This window comes from Octopus sinensis, linkage group LG2, assembly GCF_006345805.1.
Source record: "Octopus sinensis linkage group LG2, ASM634580v1, whole genome shotgun sequence".
In the NCBI taxonomy this organism is placed as follows: domain Eukaryota; kingdom Metazoa; phylum Mollusca; class Cephalopoda; order Octopoda; family Octopodidae; genus Octopus; species Octopus sinensis.
In genome coordinates, this window is record NC_042998.1 from 99,518,048 (window position 1) to 99,538,198 (window position 20,151).

Genomic DNA, 20,151 nt, shown 5'->3' on the forward strand with positions numbered 1-20,151 from the left:
AGTAATAGTGCAGCATTATGTAGTGTTTAGTTACCTATTTACAGCTTGGTGGAGTATCTGTGAAACTGGCAGTTGACCAATCCTTTATTGACTCATCCATCTATGGTTATCACTGCTACATTTTATAATGTTAATTATTGAGATAAACTTGTTTTTTTCCTTTTAAGCTCATTCTCTGTTTATGTTTTTTTTATAGTTAATCAGTTCAACACAAAGAAAAGAATATTTGTTCATTTGACAAATCTCAATTAACTGTGCACTCAAGATCTATTTACTTCAGTTGCATCTATGCTTAATTAACAACCCTGATTGAATGAACTAAATAGATCAACTGTGATCACCATCTGAAAATAGAGCTAAACTAGTGAACTGTGTGCAAAGTTATCATGACTCATCCTGTGTCCCATTGCAGAAACTCTACTCTGAACCACATCTTTACTAGAGGTAGTTCAGTGCTGAATGAACAAACTTATCAAAAGCATTCTAGTTATAATCATACTGTCCATTATTTCATTTTGCTGTATCCAGAAATACATTATCTAATGTTTCCTTTCTTCTGAAAGCCAGTAAAGTATGATTTGAGAGAAATTTAGCTGCTATTTTTAGCATGTTTAACAATTCTCTTGTTGGTTCACAGTAATTTTCTATCTGTGTATTCAGGAGCTATGAAATATTTTAGGGGTTAATTTTTTATTTATCCAAAGAAATCTAGATTAAGCTTAAAAGTAAAATCAGGTAATTGCTTCTGATATATTCAATATTCAGCTCTTTAGTGTTGGCTGGCCTTATGTTAATCAAAACAGTTAGTGATAGATTGAAACAGAACATGCTTTTCCACTTTAATGACAATAACTTTATCATTGTGTTTAAATTGCTTTCAGTTTACCAAATTGTAAAGGTTGTACACCGGAAACCATGGATGAATTAAGAAAGAATTTATTATCTAGCAAATTCAGGATTCAAGTTCGTCCAACAAGGAACTGGATTGTTGAGGTAAGACTTCATTTAATAAGCTAGAATGAACACAAGAACTAGTATTAGCTAAATATTGAAATTTACTTTTAGCACTTTTGTGTGCATGCATGTATGCATATCAGCCATAGATTGAGAGAAATTCAGAAGGCTGCAAAGGCTAAAAAGAAATGAAAGAAACACAGTCCAATAGATGTGCATGAGCACCAGAATACAAATGAGTGGAGAGATAACCTGGTTACAGGAAGAATTAAGTGTAGTGTACAAGAGAGAATGCTGTGCTGGCAAGGGGATGTAATGTGTATAGAGAATGACGGCTGCATAAAGAAGTTCTAAGTTAATGTAACTTGTGGATGTGGGAGATAAGGAAGTCTTGAGATGAAGTGGTGAAGCCTGACCTAAAGATGCTGCATCTCACAGAAGAGATGACAAAGGACTGAACTGATTGTGGTGCTGCAGAAGACCCTGGCACGAGGTTGAGATATTTGCTCTCTACTAAGTGTTCATCATACATCTTGCTGTCCCTCTCTTCACCTAACATCATGTATATCCTTTGAAACCTCCATCATCTTATCGCTCCCCATGATTGTCAATATCTGTTGTGTTTTCTGAATGTTTTACTTCCTGCCTAAAATACTATTGTTGTTAACATTTTGTCTTTTTAGTTTGTTTTCACCAACTGTCCAATCAAAACTACTAGTCCAAAAGAACAAGGTAAATTCTTTCCAAATCTTGAAGCATTTTGTATCATTTGTCTTTTAAATTGAAATAAAAACATTAAATTTATTCTTAAATATTTGTTAACTAGGATAACTCTTGATTAAACAAAATATTCATGATTCCCTCTAGACATTAACTGTGTAGACTTTACCATAGTGTTTGTGTCTAAGAGAGTTTGTGGATGCTATGAGCGAAGTCCTAGTGATGATTCTCTAAAAATAGTAAGCTGGGTGAGTGGGTAGATATTAAAGGCAATGATTGATGTGTATAAGCGAGGTAGATAACCACCCTGACCTAGACGTGGTGTGAACAAGTAGTTGATGAATTTTGGGTGAAAAGTCTCGTACTATTCTTAAAAAATACCCACGATGTAGAATTGATGTCTTTGAATCAAATGCCATAATGTAATCTATTAAAACATTACTATCAGTTTAGTTATGTCACCATTGTTATTGACATGTTTGCCCATGACATTAAAGCAGTCATGGGCAAACTGCAGGCCGTGCAACTTTCTGAATGGCATGTCTCATGAAAAATTACCATGACTGTTTTTACTAGTGTGGCTCATCTGATGGTGAACCATGTCTTCTGCAGCCTACCTCTTGAAAGAGGCTTACCATACCTGCTTTAAAAAGTATTGTGATTATTTTTTACTGTCTTTATTTGTATTATACAACCCAAATACATTGTAATAGTGGATAACTAAAATATTCACTGCTGCACTGTTTTCTCTTTTAGGTCCCATACAGCGAGTTTATTTCTCCTTTGATCTCAGCACTGACCAAGCCAGTAAAACTGTTCAAGACCTTCTTGATGAGTGGACCTTGGTAGCTAACCTGTATCAGGCAGTTTATAATTTTTCACATTTTTTTAATGGTAAGCAAATTGATTTACAATACTGACTTGATCTCTATTTAGTATTGTATATTACCATTTTATGTGTACTATGAAATTTTTACCTTGCAAATGTATTAAGAATACTGTCAAGAGAATATGCTTTTTCTTCTTGTACTGAAGGGAGGTTAAAAGTCCATAACTGGTAGATTACAACAGTGAAACTATTTTGATTTTAAATATTTATTCTTCACATTGCAGCAGAACATAAACATTATCTATTAGATACTGAAAGATAGATGTTAGAGACATAGGAAAATATTTAAGAAATGCAAACACTGTAAAACTCCATTTTTTCAGTGTACTGTTATACTTTTCAAGATATGTTATTCTTTACAGTTTGTCAAACATTTGTAGGATTTTTAACCTTCTGATTTCATATCTTGTATAAGTGTGGGGTTGGTGGTGTTCTGTTTAATTTGATTCACTTTAACAAATTTGCAACATAACACAGGTTTTAAATAGAAAAAGTTGCTTAATTAAATAATTGCATAATTAAATAATTTTTATTTATTAAAAAAAAGCAAAAATATATTTGTAATATATATGTAATATATATATATAATAATATGTATATATTTGATGTAAAATATAAAAAATATATTTGATATATGAAGTAACAAGTTATAATTCTCCATGAATTGTCTTTTTCCTCATCATATTATTGTTATTGAATTGAAATGTAAGATTATGGGAATGAAACTTTTAATGCATTTTTTCACTTTAGTAAAGAAAATTTTAACCTTTGGATGAGATGCAAATATTACATCTTCCTATTTTCATTCAACTAAGTTTCAATTCTAAAATTAACTTGTAGCATGATCTGTATGACTAAGGCAGCCATACCTTTTATGCTGAATTTAATCTTGGTCAACAATGAAATGTAATTTGAATGTTTACTCCCTAATGCTGCTTGCATTTTGTCACAATGAGATTAATTATTTAAAGTAGCTACTGAACAAATTTGCAAACATTATGATATTGTTGGTACAAGTAATTATCATCTAACAAATTAACATGTTGAAGATAAGAAAAATTCTATATTTATGTAATGTCTATTCTTATATACCTTTTGAGAAATATCTCTATAATATTGATTTTGTTTGATATGTCTCTGGCAATTCCAGATAGCAGGACAGGTTTACAGAAACTGATTGAAGTACGGTCTTATAACTACAGAAAACTGACCATTGTTTATGGAGTTACTCAGACAAGTCTTGTAAGTTCAAAGTTTCTAAACATTTCATATAGAGAAAGTGGGAGAACAGCTAATTCTGATTTAATGACTGGAATCAACCTGCTTGTGAAGACCTGTTGAGGCAAGTGAAATCAAAATCAAATTTGATGACTGGCATCCGTGCTAGCGGAGTGCAAAGAGCACCATACGAGTATGATCGTTTGACAGAGTGGCTAACTGGCTTCCATGCAAGTGGCACATAAAAAGGAACCATTCAAGTGTGATCGTTACCTGCGTCGCCTTACTGGTACTTGTGCCCATGCTAGTAGGGTGCCAAGAGCACCATCCGAGTGTGATCGTTGCCAGAGCAGCCAACTGCCCGTGCTAGTAGGGTGCCAAGGGCACCATTCAAGCGTGATCGTTACCAACGTCACCTTACTGGCACCTGTGCTGGTGGCATGTGTAAAAAAATTCGAGCTAGGCCATTGCCAGTACCGCCTGACTGGCCCCTGTGCTGTAGCATGTAAAAAGCACCCACTACACTCTCGGAGTGGTTGGCGTTAGGAAGGGCATCCAGCTGTAGAAACTCTGCCAGATCAAGATTGGAGCCTGGTGCAGCCATCTGGTTCGCAAACCCTCTGTCAAAATCGTCCAACCCATGCTAGCATGGAAAGCGGACGTTAAATGACGATGATGATGAATATTTTTACCTGGCTATTGCTTGGTCACTATATATTTAACTAGAATATTTGATACCTTCTTAGATCCCCTTTTATGAAAGTGGTTCTATAAAACAAATTACAGCTATCAAGGATTATCTTAGAACTTGCTTCTAGGTTCACTACATTCTACATGTGGAATTGTTAATGCATGAAATGACTTTCAATTATGTCCTTGATGGCTATATTAGGTAAATCTTGATTCTTGGGGATTCTAAATTATTGGTAGAATTTAGTCTTTCTCTTGTCATTTGCCATGAATGTTGCATCAAGTTGGAAGAAACCTTTCAGAAAGTATGTAAACTTTTCGAATTTGGAATTTTACATAGATTATGGTCTAGGGTTGTGATATTAGTGATGGAATAAACCCTCTTGAATAATAATTATCTAGCAAATAAATGCTGTAGAGCAAAGCAAATATGTTTTGCATGTTGAATTTATCAGGTATTCATACCCAGGTGATTAAACCCCAAGTATTTTTCTCTATTTGATGACTGAGGAAATACGATATGAATATTGAATTTGAGCCTTTTTCCATATTCTCCTGTTATCTACCCTTCTGATAGTCATTATTATAATCTTTATATTCATATAAATTGTAGACATTCTAAAAGTTATAAGGTATTTATTGAATTGGTACTTGAAGCTTGCTGGAAAAAAAATTGAGCATTAGCATGCTGTGTAGTTAAGAAGCTTGCTTCCTAACTTTGTGATCTCAGGTTCAGTCCCACTGTGTAGTACCTTGAGCAAGTATCTTCCACTAAGGCCCCAGGCAAAAACAAAGCCTTGCGAGTGGATTTGGGAGATGGAAACTGAAAGGAGCTCTTCACATGCATGTCAGTGTGCCTTCAGCCTGATAGCATGTAATGGCTGTAAATGAGCATCACTGTCATACAAGCAATGTTTTTCCAGTCTTCTGAGAAAAACATGGCTAGCAATGAAGAAAATATTACCTTACTTGGAAACAATGAGGGTTGGCAACAGGAAGGATATCCAGCCATAGAAAATCTGTCTCAACCAATTCTATCTGACCCATGCTAGCATGGAAAACTTGATGTAAAATGATGACTTTGCCAATATAGAACTTTAATTGATATCTGACCTATAGTTTTTCTTTCCTATAAATGGAAAACAAAAATCTTTTATTTTTATATTAAAACAAGAATGACATTATTTAAAAAAATTTTCATTGCTTACAGGTAAACATAACTTGGCGAATAGACACTAAGTCTTTCCACCTCACTCTAGGAACATGTGGTCAAAATGCATCCACTATCAACCCCCATGTTTTAGTAATCACCCAGCTTCAAGAGGAGCTTAATTGTGCTAATAGTACAGATGCAGTTGCTAATTTGGTTCAAGTAAGTGCTATTATAACTATTTATTACACTTCTAAACTGAAAACAAATTTTTTCCCTAAATTTTTTTTTGCTAATGGTGAATAACTCTGAGTACCTTGGACCTTTTTGTATTGTGTATGGTCAGTCACTTTATTTTTAGATGGGACTGAATAAAATCTCAATATGTAAATGATCAAGTGTAAATATTTTTCTTGTGTGGATTAGATTCTGGGTTGTCTTTCATTCTTGTAAAGTGGAAAGAATTTGTGGGTATTGCTTACTTTGGTATTATTTGGTTTTCTTCATAGGTAACTTATTCTTTTCTGCCAGGTCATTTTTCTCTTCTTTTTATATTTCAGTTACTGAATGATACATGGAGTCCTTTAACATCAATAAATAAATTAAGCACCTCTCCATTATTGGGTGGTTCAACTGTAAGTGTCACAAATTCTTGGTATTTTATTTGTCTTTTGTTTATTATTCAGTGTTGTAAGAAACTATAGATCTACTTGAAATTATAACTATTGTTATCCTCTATTTACAGCATCCAAAGCAATCTATGCTTAGCTTCACTATTATTCCACAGTCAACAACACATGTTAGAATTGCCTTTCGCAATGTGTATCCTTTTCTTTTGAATAATTTTTCTTTTACATTGATATCCCTATGCTTATATACCATCATATCCTGATTCATCATCATCATCTGTTTTCCATGCTGACATGGGTTGGAATGCTTGACAAGAACTGCAAAGGCCAGGGCTGTAGCAGGTTCCATAGTTTGTTCTGGCTTGGTATCTATGGCTGGATGTCCTTCCTAATGCCAACTACTTTACAGAGTGTATTGGGTGCTTTTTTTACATGGAACCATCATCAGTGCTTTTCAGCAGTTTGATGTTATCATTAAATCCTGGCACTCAGTGATAGACTGGTTTTAGCAAATCTTTACATTACATACTGCCAGACTAGTCCATATTTACGACTGGATTTCTTTATTAATGCTAATAGCTCAACCTTGGAGTAGTTCTCAGCAAAGTTACCTTGTTGTAGTGGAGGCACAATGCCTAGTGAAATTTGAACTTATGACTGATCTTTGTATCTATATTGATGCCACAAACCTGTGCTTGTGCCACGTAAAATGCACTAAGTCCACTCTGCTGAGTGGTTGGTGTTAGGAAGGGCATCCAGCTGTAAAAATCCTGCAATAACAGTCACAGAAGTCTGGTGCAGTCTTCAACCTGGCCAGCTCTTGTGGTACCATCCCACCCAAGCTAGCATAGAAGACGGATATTAACTGATAATGATGATGATGAGTCTACTCTTTTGCAAGTGTCCATGCCAAGTTCCAGTTTCATGCTCCCTATGTGCCTTCCTCCTACCAGTCTTGGAGGCTCTGTAAAGAGTCTTGGGCATAGCCCACAGCCTTCCTGCTTGGAAGTAGATGCCACAGGTGTGACTGTGTGGTAAGATGTTTGCTTCCCAACTACATGGTTCCAAGCTCAACCCCACTGTGTGACACCTTGGGCAAGTGTCTTCTGCTATAACCACAGGCCAACCAAAGCCTTGTGAGTGGATTTGGTAGATGGAAAGTGAAAGAAGCCTCTTTGTATGTGTGTGTGTGTGTGAGTGTGTGCATGCACATGTATTTGTCCTCCACCACCACTTGATAACCAGTGCTGGTTTGTTTATGTCCCCTTAGCAGCAGTTTGGCAAAGTTAGGACAAATTGACCCCAGTAATTATTTTTTTAAGTACCAGGCTTAAGAAATAATTTCAGGAGTCAATTTGTTCGGCTAAACCCTTCAAGTCAGTGCCCCAGCATGGCTGCAGTCTGATAACAGGTAAGTTTACAGCATCCAAAGCAATCTATACATGAAAGGTGGCAGAATTAATATAGTAAAACGTTGCTACATTTTCTAAAATCTTTCTATGTTAACATCTGTGCTTGCATGGGTCAAACAAATGTATGTTGAAAGAAAATCATGGCATTAGAGGTGCTGATCTTAACATAGTGGACCTGACAAAGGACCATGACAGGTGTAGAGATCTTCCTATTCCTCATGAGCATGGAAAAGTGAACATAAAACTAATGAAGTTTCTTCTACAAATACAGATTTTCATCATGAGTGTATAATTCCTTCAGTCATGAATAATGTAATACAGACAATAAGTTTTTCTCATATTGATGTAAAGCTGTGGCTGTGTGGTTGAGAAATTCACTTCCCAACTCACTTGGTTCTGGGTTCAGTCCTACTGTCTGGTGCATTTGCTGGTTGTAAGCAACAGCCTTTGCTGATGGTATTGGATGATGTTTTGCTTGCTGTTCTCGGTGAAAGCATGTCCAGGCTTCTTGACATATTGCACAATCTTTGTAAATAAAGGAGTTATTCATATGGTGTTGTTTGGAGACCAGTGAAGGTTGAATTTAGGAAGAACATCTGTTTGCTCCAAGACTGCTCCAACATAGTCTTATCTGACTCATGCAACTGTGAAAAAGTAGATGTTAAAATGAAGCTGGTGATATTATGTGTATCTGAAAAGAATTATAGGTATATTTGTATGTGTAGAGGTATGTCTGTTTGAATATAAGTCAAACACTCCTACACAGGTATAAACATGTGTGTGACATGTATGACTATGTTAGTTGTTTATTTCCTTAACTTACAACAGAAGTTGTGTTGATGTACATTTCCGAAGTGGTAAAATGGTAGCCGTCAGAGATGGTGCTATCAGTTTGTTCGATACCAGCAAAGTGATTGATGGCTTCACACCTACGCCCGGTCTCAAAGTAAGTAAATATAGTAAGCTTTTTGTTACTAGTAGTCATGATATTCATGTTCACTTTGTATGTTTCATGCAATTCGTCTACAACTGTATTCATCATCATCATTATCATTCTTTAATGTCTGTTTTCTATGTGTCAATTAACACCTTACTATCTTAAGAAAAGAAGGTGAGGCACATTAGATAATGGTACACTATATATGAGAAAACAACAGTAAATCTCTGACTAAAACATGTGATCATAGGCCTGTACAATGCTAAATACCTCTTGCTATGAAAGCTGACAATGGCTAACTCAGCCTTGTATAGGTTTAATCTGTAGTAGTGTACTTTTCTTACAACTACTTGTTTTTTGCAGCTGTACATTCCATTTTGGATGTGAGATTAATGATATTAGTTAGTTATTGGTTCATTTTCTGAAACATTCTCATCGATAGGTTATTCCTCTTCCTAACTGTAACACTTATATATCATGGTCAGCAACTTGGTTGTGTAGAAAGTAAATATGGAGGCATGTCAGTGTTGTTAAGAAGTTTGCTTCATACACACATTGTTCCATGGTCTTGCTCCAGCTGTGTGCCACTAAGTTCTAACATAGCTTCAGTTTACTCAATGCCTTTGTTAGTAGCATTAAATAGACAGAGACTGTGCAGAAGCCTGTTTCGTTTGTATGTACACACACACACACTTGTACATATATTATATGTATCATTGTTTACATCTTTTACTGATACATATAATATACAAACATATAAAATGTATATATAAAGCAAATAAAGAAATGTGTATATAAAGGATTTAACCATTGGTAGAAAAAAAAATAACACCCTGGTCAGAAATGTGATGGACCAGTGATTTACCTATTGGAAGCTTGGAAGCTGTGATGCTATTATTTATAAATTTTTTATGGCACATAAAATCACCCACTACACTCTCGGAGTGGTTGGCGTTAGGAAGGGCATCCAGCTGTAGAAACACTGCCAGATCTGACTGGCCTGGTGCAGCCTTCGGGCTTGCCAGACCCCGGTTGAACCGTCCAACCCATGCTAGCATGGAAAGCGGACGTTAAACGATGATGATGATGATGATGATGAAACTGAGAGTTGATGTGTTGCAGAAAATCAATTAGAGTTTCTTTGTATAATAAGTGTAATAATGTCATTGAAGTTACTATAGAGATATCAAAAGATATCTCTACCCCTGCCCCAACACACACACACACGTGGATGTAAGAGTGTGATGTGATTTTATTTGTAAGAACAATATCTTCTTGAATATTGTGGAACAGCCTCAGCTTTTTAATATTATATAATCTTTATTTTTTATTAAATGTATTTGTTTTTTTTTTTATATATTCTAGGCTTTCTTAAACATGTTTGTTGATGAAACGGTGACTGGGAGCCATCCTCGGCGGCGTTCCACCACTGAAGAAGACCATCCTCTGTCTCCTATTGGAATGGATTCAGTTGAAATCTTTCTCCCTCAGAACCCCTCAGTTGGTTCTCCAGCCTCCCGGCCTCGGCAAGATGGTAACTTACGCTTTCAAAACCCCATGACCCCACCATCCAACCCTCACACTCCAGCTTCACCTAGTACATCACGAATATCATCTGTAAGTTTTCTTTTTTACTTTTCTTATGTTTTATCTTAAGCCTGCATAGCTCTGCTTTCTCAAAAACCATAATTTTTTCTATTCTTAAAATGAATTTTCTTTTTAGTTTCAAAATTTTGATTTCTGAACTATTTTCCATCATCCCAATGGGAAAATATTGAAATTTGTCAAAAAGATTGAATGCAATCCTTTTTAGCTAAATATCTTGTTTAGTTTAAATAGATTAAGAAAATTATCTCCATTAGCTTATTTTAGAACTACTGACAGGAACTGAGGTATGATGTTTTATAGTGTTAGGTAATTTTCTTCTTTGTACTTATAACTTTTGTTTTTTTTAGTGTCATTGTGATGTAAGATAATATCAGAAGGTTATAATCTGCTTTTAGTAGTTTGTCATCAAACTGTGTATCACAAATGGAATATGAAAAGTTGGAGTTATATCTTTTTTATTTATTGAACAGTATTTAAAGGTTCAGGTGATTTTTTTTTTTTTTTTTCATAGATCGTTTAATTAAGTAGTTGTGCTTAAGTAATATGTTTGAGAAATGGTTTAAATATTTTCAGTAGAGTGTGCATTCCTTACTAGTTTCTTGAAATTTTAAGGCTTTTGTTATTATGTTTTATTAGTCCAAAGATCTAACTGAGCTGGAATGAAAAGGATAATAAAATAAGTTAATCAGTTTTGCCTAGATAACAACAGTCACAGTGGGAAGGTTGAAAGGGTTGTAGTTTTGTGGGAGGAAGAACTTGATAATAGGTGGTGTTTGTGATCTGAATTATGATCATAAGTAATCGCATCATGATCATGTTATAAGAAAAGTGGAAGGGAGCATATTTCATGGTGTAGTAGTTGTAATTATGACAATGGTCACAGCAAAGGAGGGTGACAATTCAGCAAAGACAATGGCTGTAATTGGTTTGTGTTGAATAGTAGCTTATAAGGCATGTAACTTTTTAAGAGATGCAGTCATGTATTTTGGTCACAGAAGCAGGTGAATGGGGAAGTGGGCCTGGACAATGGCAACTCTATAACTGTGTAGGAGTACAGAATATTAAACCCCGTTTCCTCAAAGTAATTTTGCATATGTTGTATTCTCACATAGAATCTTAGAAAACAATATAATTTCTATGTGCAAGCATTGATAGAATTTCAATTCATAAGCAGAGAAACTGGAGTGGAATTTTGTTTTCTAGTCATGTGTATTAAATGTATTTTGGTGGTGTTAGATATTACTGTTGTTTGGGTTCTTATTAAAGAGAATGTTAAGCTCATTAAGAACCATTAAGGAAAAGTGAAATAAGAGAGGAATAAAATATTGTGTCATTGATATATGTTGAATTTGACTGGAACTGATAGAAAGATGGAGATCTTTGGTTAAATTGTTGATTAGTAGTGATGAGAAATGAAATGTGTAAAGTAATTTAAGTTGCAATTTAGTGTGTGAGCAGAAGGTTTATATTTCATGTCAAGGGTTAAGGTTATCTTTAATAAATATGAGTTTTTTGCTTGCTATTTTTTGCCATTATTAGCATTTTAAATGTAGCCATTTCTTGTCTTTCTGCATATTTTTACTTACTGTCATAGTTGAGATGTTCATGTGATAATTTAGTTATTTGTATTAATTGTTGCAATATGGCTATTTAGTCAGTAGTAATGCTCTACCTGTCAAGTGAGAGTGATTGTAATTTTTAGGTTGGTTAAAGAAGATATGTAGATTATTGTTTTAATTGGTACTCTTGCATTCTGGTTATTCAGTTTTTCTATCCATTGATAGAAAAATGGGTATAATTTTAAATAGAAATATATTAATTTGTGCTTCACATTTCACATCATTAGAACTTCTAATAAGCAAAGTATTTTAATGCATTTGTTGCTTTTTAAAAGGAGTTATTTTTATTCATTATTTTCTTTTAAATGAGGTTAATAACTTGGATTGCTTTTCCTCTTTTTTCTCCCTTAGGGCTATGCCTCTTCTCCTGCAGCTGCCTTTTCTCTTTCATCTCCTCCATCCTTGACTCCACAAGTATCTCAAAGTCCCTCAGCAGCCCTAATCAGCACACCATCACCTAGTACATTATTAGGTCAAGGTGGTTCTCCTGGTAATCCACAGTTACATGTCCCTTCTCCAGGATCATTTGTACCAACTCCCTCTCCACAGTCACTTGGTATCCATCTATCATCACCTGCAGGTCCTTTCATTGCACATCAAGGTTAGTAATTTTAAAATTTATATTGCTATTGTTACAATATTTGTGGTCATTCTATTTGTAACCCTATCGTTACTATATTTCTGACTAAATGTACCCATTCTGTGTTTTAATTAAATTTCGAGATACTCAAGAACTTGGACTGATTTTCTTGAAACAGTTGTAATTTATTTAATTTATTGACGTATGAATATGGTTTTTGGAATGCAACAAAAAGTTCTTAAATAAATCAATTACCTAATTCTTTGGGTTCAAAACTCTAATTACAGGTAAATATAGGTAAAATTATTAAAATCTCTTTTATAAATATCACCATATAAAAATGCTTATGTTCAACTGGGTATATAACAGAATTTTTATAGAGAAGAATTGTTCATATTGGATTTTCAGTTGAAAAAGATGCATGATAATGGTAAAACACACAAAATATTGGAATTATGTTTGTAGAAAACCTACAAAATGAAGGATTAATGTGCATTTACATAAATCCAAGGACATTGCACAAAAAGGATTCACTAATATAATTAGCAAAATAATAAATAAAATTAAAGAATTGAGAATGAGGTAAATTTGATAATAAAGTATTTTATAAAATTAAATTCTACACAAATTAGATGTTTCTCTCATCATTATCATCATTTAAAGTCCATGTTTTGTGCTGGCATGGATTGGATGGTTTGGCATTATCCAATGTGTTCAAGGACTGCATCAAGCTCCAGTGTCTGCTTTGGCATGGTTTTTATGTCTGGATGCCCTGCTAACCACTTTACATCGTTGATAGGTGCTTTTTTCATGCCACCTTGCACCATTGAGGTTGCCATGGTGACATCCTGCACCTCCCCCAGGTAGATGGGGGATGTCAGTTTCATATTCGTGGTCAACAGGATTATGATTGATGGGGTTAGTAGTGGTGGAGGAGTAGATTCCTGCAGAGGGATCTGCATGGCTACTCACATCTTGTAGGTAAAAACAAGGGTGAGAGAAAGAAAAAAATGATTGGTAGGAGCTGCAAGACATAGATAATAGTGATAAGGTACCTGGATGGCCCCATCCTACTTGGCATTATAGAATCTTGCAAAGTGCATGTCATTTTGGAAAGTCTTGTTATGTTGGTTGCATATTTCATTTCTTTCTACTGCTTTTTTTGAAAATTCTTCAAATTTGGAGTTACCTTTAGTAAATGTGAAACTGGTTTCAGATGTAAGGAATTATAGAAAAAATATTAATTATGATTATCTAGTGAAGTCACACATGTTATCACTAACATAGCAATGATATTTGCATTGATATTCTCATTCAAATATCAGTAAGTTATTGCAAGGCACTTTCATGTTATAAGCCACAAAAGGTTAGTAACAAAAATAGAAAAGCTTACATATTTTGTTAACAATCAAAAGGAAATCGATATTTATTGCACCCCCCCCCCCAAAAAAAAAATTAGTTTTCAATGGCACTGGTTATGCTAATTTTCTTTATTAGTGACATTTGTCTAAATCAAAAAGTTAAGAAGCAGTTCGGTTGTGCTTTTGATAGCTTGGATCGTTTACTGTGAATAGTGACAACAATCTAATTGCAGTTTTGTTTTCAGTTTCTTGAACAGTTGTTATTGTTTTGTCCAGAGGGAGGTTTCATGTCATCTGTCTGACACTTCAGACAGTTTGTGATCTTGAAAGAAATAATTTTTCTTAATATTCATTTATTTAACAGAGCCTATTGTAATCTAGTACAGTTCATCAGGCAGTGCATTGATATCTAAGTAGACTATTACATTCCAAATATTTATTATATATGAGGTTTAGATATGTTGTTAATTAAAGGCATGTGGGTATTATTACATTTAATAGGCAAATTCTATTTCATTTTTCAGTAGATAAATATGAACTAGCAATCATAAAATGTCTAAATTTATGGTTTGTCCCTTCTATAAAAAAAAATTGAAAATAGATTATGATACTCTTTTTTGTTCAATAAACTTAAAATATAAAAGAATCACATTGTACAGATGATTATAATTTTTTTTTTTTACATTTTCATGTGAAGAACAATGCATGAATTGTTGTTTACATATGGAATTTGTTAATCACATCAACATAAATGTAATTAACTTCAGATGTATCAGATTATTAATTTCATATAAGACTACTTAAAATTGTTTTTATTGCATAGTTGAAATACATTTATGTGTGCATACACACTTTTGTGCACACACACACATTTGTGTAGTGATACAAATTAACTCATATGGTTATCATTGGTTTTGTGACCTTGTTTAATCTCACATGGCAGAAAATTATGAGAAATGTTTGGAAAGAAAATTTGCTTTTTCTTAATGTGCAAGTCTGTAAACTCAGAATATTCTGCCATGGTTCTGCATAATGCTGCATCAGAAAGGCAGTCCTATAGTGCATGTCATCACATGAACCTTACAAACCTGGTTTACATTCTTTCTTAAGGAAGTCAGGAACTTGCTCTTGTAAGGGAAAATCTTTTATAGGTTTCTCGTAATTCATATCTATTCTGCAATGGAATCAAATAGATGGCCAGGCAGCGAAATTTTTATTTTCCCCACGAGAGTTCCAGATCCCAATTATGAACTCATTTGCAAACTGCCAATCAGAGCTCAACTATCAAACTAATTTATGAGTGCATAACAAGTGATGGGTGATAAGTTAGGTCACTTGGGTAAGGAATGACCATGCTTCTTTTCACTTTTAATAATGCTTGTTCTTGTTTCAACCATGGCTGCCTCTGCATAGTTGTGTTGGTGTTTACTTTGTAAAACAGTAAGGGAAAAGGGTTGCTAGTACATCACCCTCTACCCACATTTTTCCCATCCACATCTTTAATATGAGGCCCTAACAAAATCTGATAATAGGTATAGATGCAAATCTAATTACTTGTCTCCTAAAATCAGGCATAACTTGGCGATTGGTTGACTAACAACACCGTTATTCGTCGAGTTTACTTGGTAGAGAGTTTGTAAACTCTCTACCAAGGTCAAGGTGAGCTCTAATTGGCTGTATGCAAATGAGTTCATTACTGGGGTCTAGAACTCTCGTTGGAAAAAAAATTCCACGGCCGGGCATTTGACTAAGAAGTAAGGTGAATAACTCCTCGAAAGGTGATGTGGGTTATTTTCCCTGAAATGTCTTTAGCGCTTATACAAGAGGAAAGTCTAAGATGCAGCTATATCAGATGTCTGTGTTATGTTCTAGTTAGGTGAAAAACTCTAATCTCTGCACACACTCACACATGTGTGAATGTATGTAATACATGTATGCATTCATGCATCTCATGACCGTTTTTGTGTTTTCCATGCTGTTGCCAAATTTTTTAGTTTCCCATTATGACATTCAGGGAAATAGTTTGTGTGTTTCTTTGAATATTTAGAGGTTCATTGAATTTGGGGATTACAAACAATGAAAGATTATATAAATATGGATTTTCTTTTCATTTTGTACATACCATCAAAATCTTCAGATGTGATTGATAGAATAATTCAATAATTACACAATATATGGTTTGTGAATACAAATTTATGCTTGGATGGAATTCAACAAAGAATTTCAGAGAATTTAATTTAGAAGATCAATCAAAGCAAATTTCATGTAAATTTATTAGGACATGTACACACATATTTCCATGCTCTACATTGCCAATTAGATAATTTGTATTGTAAAAAGTGTACATAGTTTCTTGGTTGTGAAAGCAAATGTGTGCAAGTGGATAAATGGCTAACAGCAAAGGAAAATGAGATAGTATACATGTATTTAAGCTAGTGGAAATTATTCTGTTAAAGCTGGACCAAAGACTAACTACTAGTTAAATGAGAGGGAGTGAACTGAAATAGCATAGTCATGGCAGCTGCTGATGAAGGCTAAGAGAGAATGTGATGGTTATTTATGAAAATTTATAGAAACTGAAACTTTTAATGATCAATGAATTTTAAAATATATTACTTATTGGCAATTAAAGAACTGGCCATTTTTGTTGCTTTTCATTTTCTTCCTCCAGTCGTTAATAATATTTTCACATTTTTTAGGAATGGTAGATGGTGGCTCTCCTTTTACTATGCCGTCACCTGGTACACGGAACTGGCCTGGCTCTCCATCAGTTCAGGGACCTTCACCTGTATCACGGCATGGCACAGCAACCTCTCCTGGCCATCCAGCATTACATTCACCTCAAACTCAAGTTAAAGATTCAGAACATTCAAAATCTTCAGGTACGTCTTGAATATTTCTTTAAAATATTGAAGGTTATATTATTATTTTATTTTATGTTTAAATCTTTGCTCTCTGACGTTTTCTGATAGTAGTAGAATGATTTTGAGAGATATTCTTGGTATTGGCATCTGATTTCTATTTACCATCAAGTAGTGTTCATGTCTTTTCTCTCCTGACATAATAATAAACAAAATAAAAAAGCTCCCCTTCACTCCCCCACAAAAAACGAAAAAACGGAAACCCACCAGTTTTATAGCATCCTAATGTTAGAGAGTTGCTTCTCCAGACATGTGGTGTGCATGAATGATGACAGTTGGATGAATAAGGGTTAAGTGATTCAAATGAAAGAAGCTTGTGGAAGATGAAGTGGGGAAGGCTGATCTCAGCATGCTGAACCTCACAAAGATTATAACAAGGGGTTGCAACAATTTGGTGAGGCATTATAATGGATTTAACCCAACTATGCCAATTTAGAAACATGGATGTAGATCTGATGTTGAATACTTGTTTTGTGTTTGGACTGAAAGATATAATGAAAAAAACAAGTTTTTTTTATTATTAATCAATATTTGATTTTTTTTTATGATGTCTAGTTGTGAGCCCTGCTCCCAGAATGTTACCACAGAGATCATGGGCTGCTTCCATTCCAACTATATTATCTCATGAAGCATTCAGTAAATTGCTGACACCATGCCCATTGCCAGGAATGAATTTCCTACCAGCATCTCCACTAGAACGATTTTTGGGTTGTGTCTATTTCCGGAGACATCTACCTCGAGTAATACAAGGAGAAAATTCAGTAAGTATCAGTATGTTCCTACATAAGTAGCCTATGATCTGTTATGTCAACCTATGGAAAACATCAATTTTTGGATATTTTTGCATTTAACACTTTTCCTATATGAGGTTCAGTAATTCAAGAAAAAAAAATGACCAGTTTAGTGGTAGGTATATAATTTGATATTTGTAAGTTATCAGTCTTTTGTAAGGTACCATTATTATCATTTCTTGTTTATAGAGGAACCCAAAGCTAAACAAGCTTTCTGCAAGGCATCAGTATAACATGGTTATTGAAAACTTGCAAAAGGACAATGCTTTTAGCTGTACAATTAGGACTGAACCTTGCTATATCCTTGCCATTTATGCTCCTTCAAAAATTAGTTGTATAATGACAAGTTCATATGCAGCAAGACCAAATATGCATGTATTTGTCAGTCTGCTATATAACATATTGCTAATTAAATATGAAAACTATACTCCATTTTCAATAATATATCCTGAAATGTTATTGTATGTGTAAATAATTTGACCTTTTGTAATTTCAGTTACAGTCTATTCAATCCAATGAACCTGGAGTTAGTGCATTTAAAGTTGATAGTTTGCAATTTAGAGTGAGTCTTAATCCAACCACCTTGCAGTCTCTTCATATCAAAGTGACTCCAACTCTGGGTAAGTCGAACATTTTTACTAACATCAAAAACTGATGTTAGATGCTTTATCACAACAGTAGGCATTTTCAGTTTGTAAAGTAATTGTTTTTATCAATTCTTACTCTGTTAACCATCCAAACCTGAAGTAGGGGTTTAGAAACATTGAGGTAACCTGTTATGTATGTGTAGTTGTGTGTCTATGTCTCTTTACTCTCTACGTCACACAATAATCATTAATGAGTTCTGTTCAGTCATGGAGAAATATTACCTTGCTTGGAATTAGGTGTGAGTTGGTGACAGGAAGGGCATTTAGCTGTAGAAAATCTTCCTTAATGAATTTGCATTTGAACCATGCAGGCATGGAAAGTGCACCCTTGCTGGTGGCACATTATAAAATTAACTTTTGTATGTTGGGCCTCATGGAAGCAAAGTGGCTGAGTACCTTTTGAGTGTTGGGCCTGACAGAGACAATGTGGCTGAGTTCCTTTCGAGCGGGCCTCACGGAGGCGAGGTAGCTGTGTTCTTTTCGAGTGTTGGGCCTCACAGAGATGAGGTGGCTGAGTTCCTTTCAAGCGTTGGGCATCATGGAGGCAAAGTGGCCAAGTTCCTTTTGGATGTTGGGCCTCACAAATGCAATGACCAAGATCTTTGACATTATGTTGTGCTTGAGAAGATCCATCAAGCCGAGTAAAATCACAGTCATGACAGATACTTGTGTCACGCAAATGACATGATGTACTAGCGGCACGTAAAAACACCCATTACACTCTTGGAATCGTTGGTGTTAGGAAGGGTATTCAGCTGTAGAAAACCATGCCAAATCAGACTAGATCTTGCCGCAGCCTTCCAGTGTGCCAGCCCAGTCAAACCATCCAACCCATACCTGTATGGGCAACGGATGTTAAATGATGATGACATATATATATTTAATGACTTTCACCGAATTTTATAGAGTGTATGGGTTAAGCTGTGGCTACAATAGAAAACTTTGATCTCAAGTGCAGAGATTTGCACTTGAGATGAAATTTAGAACTACATGGTTGTGAAGTGTGCTTAATAACCCCATGATTGTACGTGTGATTATAATTTAAAAGCTGTTTGTTGTACTATAGTGAATTTAATGCATCTGGGAGTTAAGCCAGTTTTATATAAAACAACATTACAATGATTCACAATTATTCACATGAAATAACTGAAGAGCAGCTGTTTTCTCTCAAGATATAAAATAATAATTACTGATTGCTTTTACTATGTATTTATTTTATGGTATTGTTATTTTTATATTATTTCTTTGCAGATTTTCAAGACCAGTGGACTAATGAAGAAATTCAGATATTGGAAAAATTCTTTGACTTAAAGGTAAGAACTTAGTAAAAATTAATACTTTCAGAATCTTACTCAAATGAGTTTTTGCTATTAACACCTCAGCACAGAAATTATACATATAAACAATATGAATTACCAAAATTTCATAAAAACATACTCTGAATTCCAACAAATGCAGTCCTGAAAATCCTGAGTACCCTCATTGTCTTCTCATGAATGTTCCCAGTCTCAAATGGTAACAACCACTGGAGTCAATGTAAAGGACATAGCTATTGTGCAAAAAGTTGAACCTGCTGCAATGTAGCAATAATGGCTTCAAAATGTCTCTATAATGAAAAACGTTACAAGAAACAAAGCTATAATTGAAACATGATCCACTATCACAGTGTGCAGCAAGTGAGAAATTACTGCAGCTTTGAGTCCACTGTACAGTTTCCACTTGGCAAACACCTAGTATATCCGAATTGGTGGGTCTGTGGAACACACCTAGTAATTTTTGATGTAGGACCGTTTGATCAGTACAAACTGGAAGCAGCATATTATGCTGTTGCTGATGTATTTCCTCTGTTTTCTTTCATCCAAAATGGTTTTTCTGTAAATATGTCTTCACATTGTGATGTTTATATACAAATCAACATAAATCAAGCCTCTTATAATTTGACAGAAGCCAACATCTTTCTGCATCAAAATGTACCTTAAAATATATCTCCCTGATTGCATTTTCCAGATTTATGTTTCTATACTT

The 20,151-nt window shown here is 34.6% G+C and overlaps 1 protein-coding gene across 1 annotated transcript in view; it reads left to right on the top strand.

Annotated features, from left to right (window-relative positions):
• LOC115227780 (mediator of RNA polymerase II transcription subunit 14) overlaps positions 1-20,151 on the top strand; it is a 55,857-nt gene that overhangs the window by 31,872 nt on the left and 3,834 nt on the right. Inside the window, exons 25-38 of the mRNA XM_029798515.2 lie at positions 882-993; positions 1,638-1,686; positions 2,431-2,568; positions 3,714-3,805; positions 5,682-5,843; positions 6,182-6,256; positions 6,367-6,443; positions 8,491-8,608; positions 9,965-10,216; positions 12,178-12,427; positions 16,467-16,649; positions 17,244-17,449; positions 17,976-18,099; positions 19,378-19,439. Coding sequence (XP_029654375.1) covers positions 882-993; positions 1,638-1,686; positions 2,431-2,568; positions 3,714-3,805; positions 5,682-5,843; positions 6,182-6,256; positions 6,367-6,443; positions 8,491-8,608; positions 9,965-10,216; positions 12,178-12,427; positions 16,467-16,649; positions 17,244-17,449; positions 17,976-18,099; positions 19,378-19,439 — 1,900 coding nt within the window. The remainder of the gene's footprint in view (positions 1-881; positions 994-1,637; positions 1,687-2,430; positions 2,569-3,713; positions 3,806-5,681; positions 5,844-6,181; positions 6,257-6,366; positions 6,444-8,490; positions 8,609-9,964; positions 10,217-12,177; positions 12,428-16,466; positions 16,650-17,243; positions 17,450-17,975; positions 18,100-19,377; positions 19,440-20,151) is intronic.